We start from the raw sequence: 1502 nt of genomic DNA, 5'->3' as shown, positions 1-1502 counted from the left end.
CCGCCGTCCGCCGAGCCCCTCCGGAGCCGCCGCTGCGCCGGGACATGGTCCTCTGCGTCCGGGGGTAAGCGCGGCTCTCGGGGCGCACAGGCCGCGTGCCAGCCGCCGGGCTTCTGCAGGGCTGGGCGGGTGCAGGTGCGGAGGGCGCCAGGACCTCCGGGGGCAGCGTCCGTGGGCCTGGGACAGCCCCTCGCAGGCACACGCTGTGGGTCGGAAAACCAGGGCTCGCCGGCGCGGGGAGGAACCTGGGGTGGGATCCCCCTTGTTGTCCCCGTAGGAGATGGACGCCTGTGGCGTGGTGTCCGCCAGGACCCAGAGCCTCTCCCTAGCCTGCCACTGTCCTGCCTACTAGTGACCTTGGGTCAGCCCCTGCCCCTCTCTGTCCAAATGCCCGTTCCCCAGCCCCAGCTAGCAGTTAGGCTCCACTTGAGAAGCCAGCCTGAGATCCTTGCCTCTCCCCAGCTCTTGGGAGCAAATTGCCTCACCCTCTTTTCAGCCCATTGTGCCAGGGACCTTGGCTTCTGCCTCCCCCGCTCCCCAGAGGCCCGGGAGGACAGTGCGAATGGGGGTGCTGATAACTCAGCCTTGGCCTCAGCCGAGCCTTCTGGCACACCTGCACTCCTGGAGCCTCAGTACAGCCCTCTCAGGCAAAAGTCTGATGCTCTACTTCCCTAAGGGATGAAAGGAAAGTGGAGGTGACACTGTAATTGGTACCACCCAGTCGATTAAAGCCAGATATGCATCTGACACACGGATGGGTGACCAGAACACCAGGACCCTTCCCTTCCCCCAGAATGTTGTTTTAGAAGTCAGAGATAAGCCAAGGTTAATAGTGTCAGCCGAATACCCTTGGGATATACTTGTACTCGGTTGATTATAGTTTGGCCCATGTTGTACCCACTTTATAATTTTGCTGTATAAATTACCCCTGACAAAAGGCCTCACTGACAACCCATCGGACCCCTCCGGTCCCTCGGGAGCTATTCCTATGCTTCAGTACACCTTCCCTACTCATAAAAAAGTCTGATGCTCACCGCTGAGCTGAAGCTCCAGGAAGAAAAGAGGAGCTACAGCCGGGTGTCCCATACCCACAGAGAGCTGGGTGGCCCAGTGGCAGCTGATACCAGAACGAACACAGGCACAGTGCCAAGTGAGGGAGAGTGGAAGATGGGGCCAGACTGACCTGCCCCTTGCTCTACTCAGTCCTTGGTCCAGGGAAGAGGATGCAGAAGTGCTGGAAAGATTACTTCTCCCTAGTCTCCAGCATGTTCCTTCCTCTTTTGAATTTCCTTCCCACATCACCTTCCTCCTCAGGCGTGCACCCGCATCCCACAGCCTCTCTCACATGTCCCTCACTGAGGGCCCCAGTGCCCTCAGGACCAGCATGTGAGGAGCAAGATTTTTATAAACAGCCTCTCTCTCTGTCTCTGTCTTTCTCTCTCTCTCTCTCTCTGTCTCTCTCTCTCTCTCTCTCTGTCTCTCTCTCTCTCTCTCTCTCTCTC

The 1502-nt window shown here is 58.4% G+C and overlaps 1 protein-coding gene across 1 annotated transcript in view; it reads left to right on the top strand.

Moving 5' to 3' along the window:
* Positions 1-1502, top strand: part of Cish (cytokine inducible SH2-containing protein) — a 5621-nt gene continuing 4119 nt past the window's right edge. The window contains exon 1 of the mRNA XM_005410305.2: positions 1-64. Within this exon, the coding sequence (XP_005410362.1) occupies positions 45-64 (20 nt within the window). The 5' untranslated portion in view covers positions 1-44. The remainder of the gene's footprint in view (positions 65-1502) is intronic.

This window comes from Chinchilla lanigera, unplaced genomic scaffold (genome assembly GCF_000276665.1).
Source record: "Chinchilla lanigera isolate Chin_1 unplaced genomic scaffold, ChiLan1.0 scaffold00131, whole genome shotgun sequence".
In the NCBI taxonomy this organism is placed as follows: Eukaryota; Metazoa; Chordata; class Mammalia; order Rodentia; family Chinchillidae; genus Chinchilla; species Chinchilla lanigera.
This window is presented reverse-complemented; position numbering and strand designations above follow the sequence as displayed.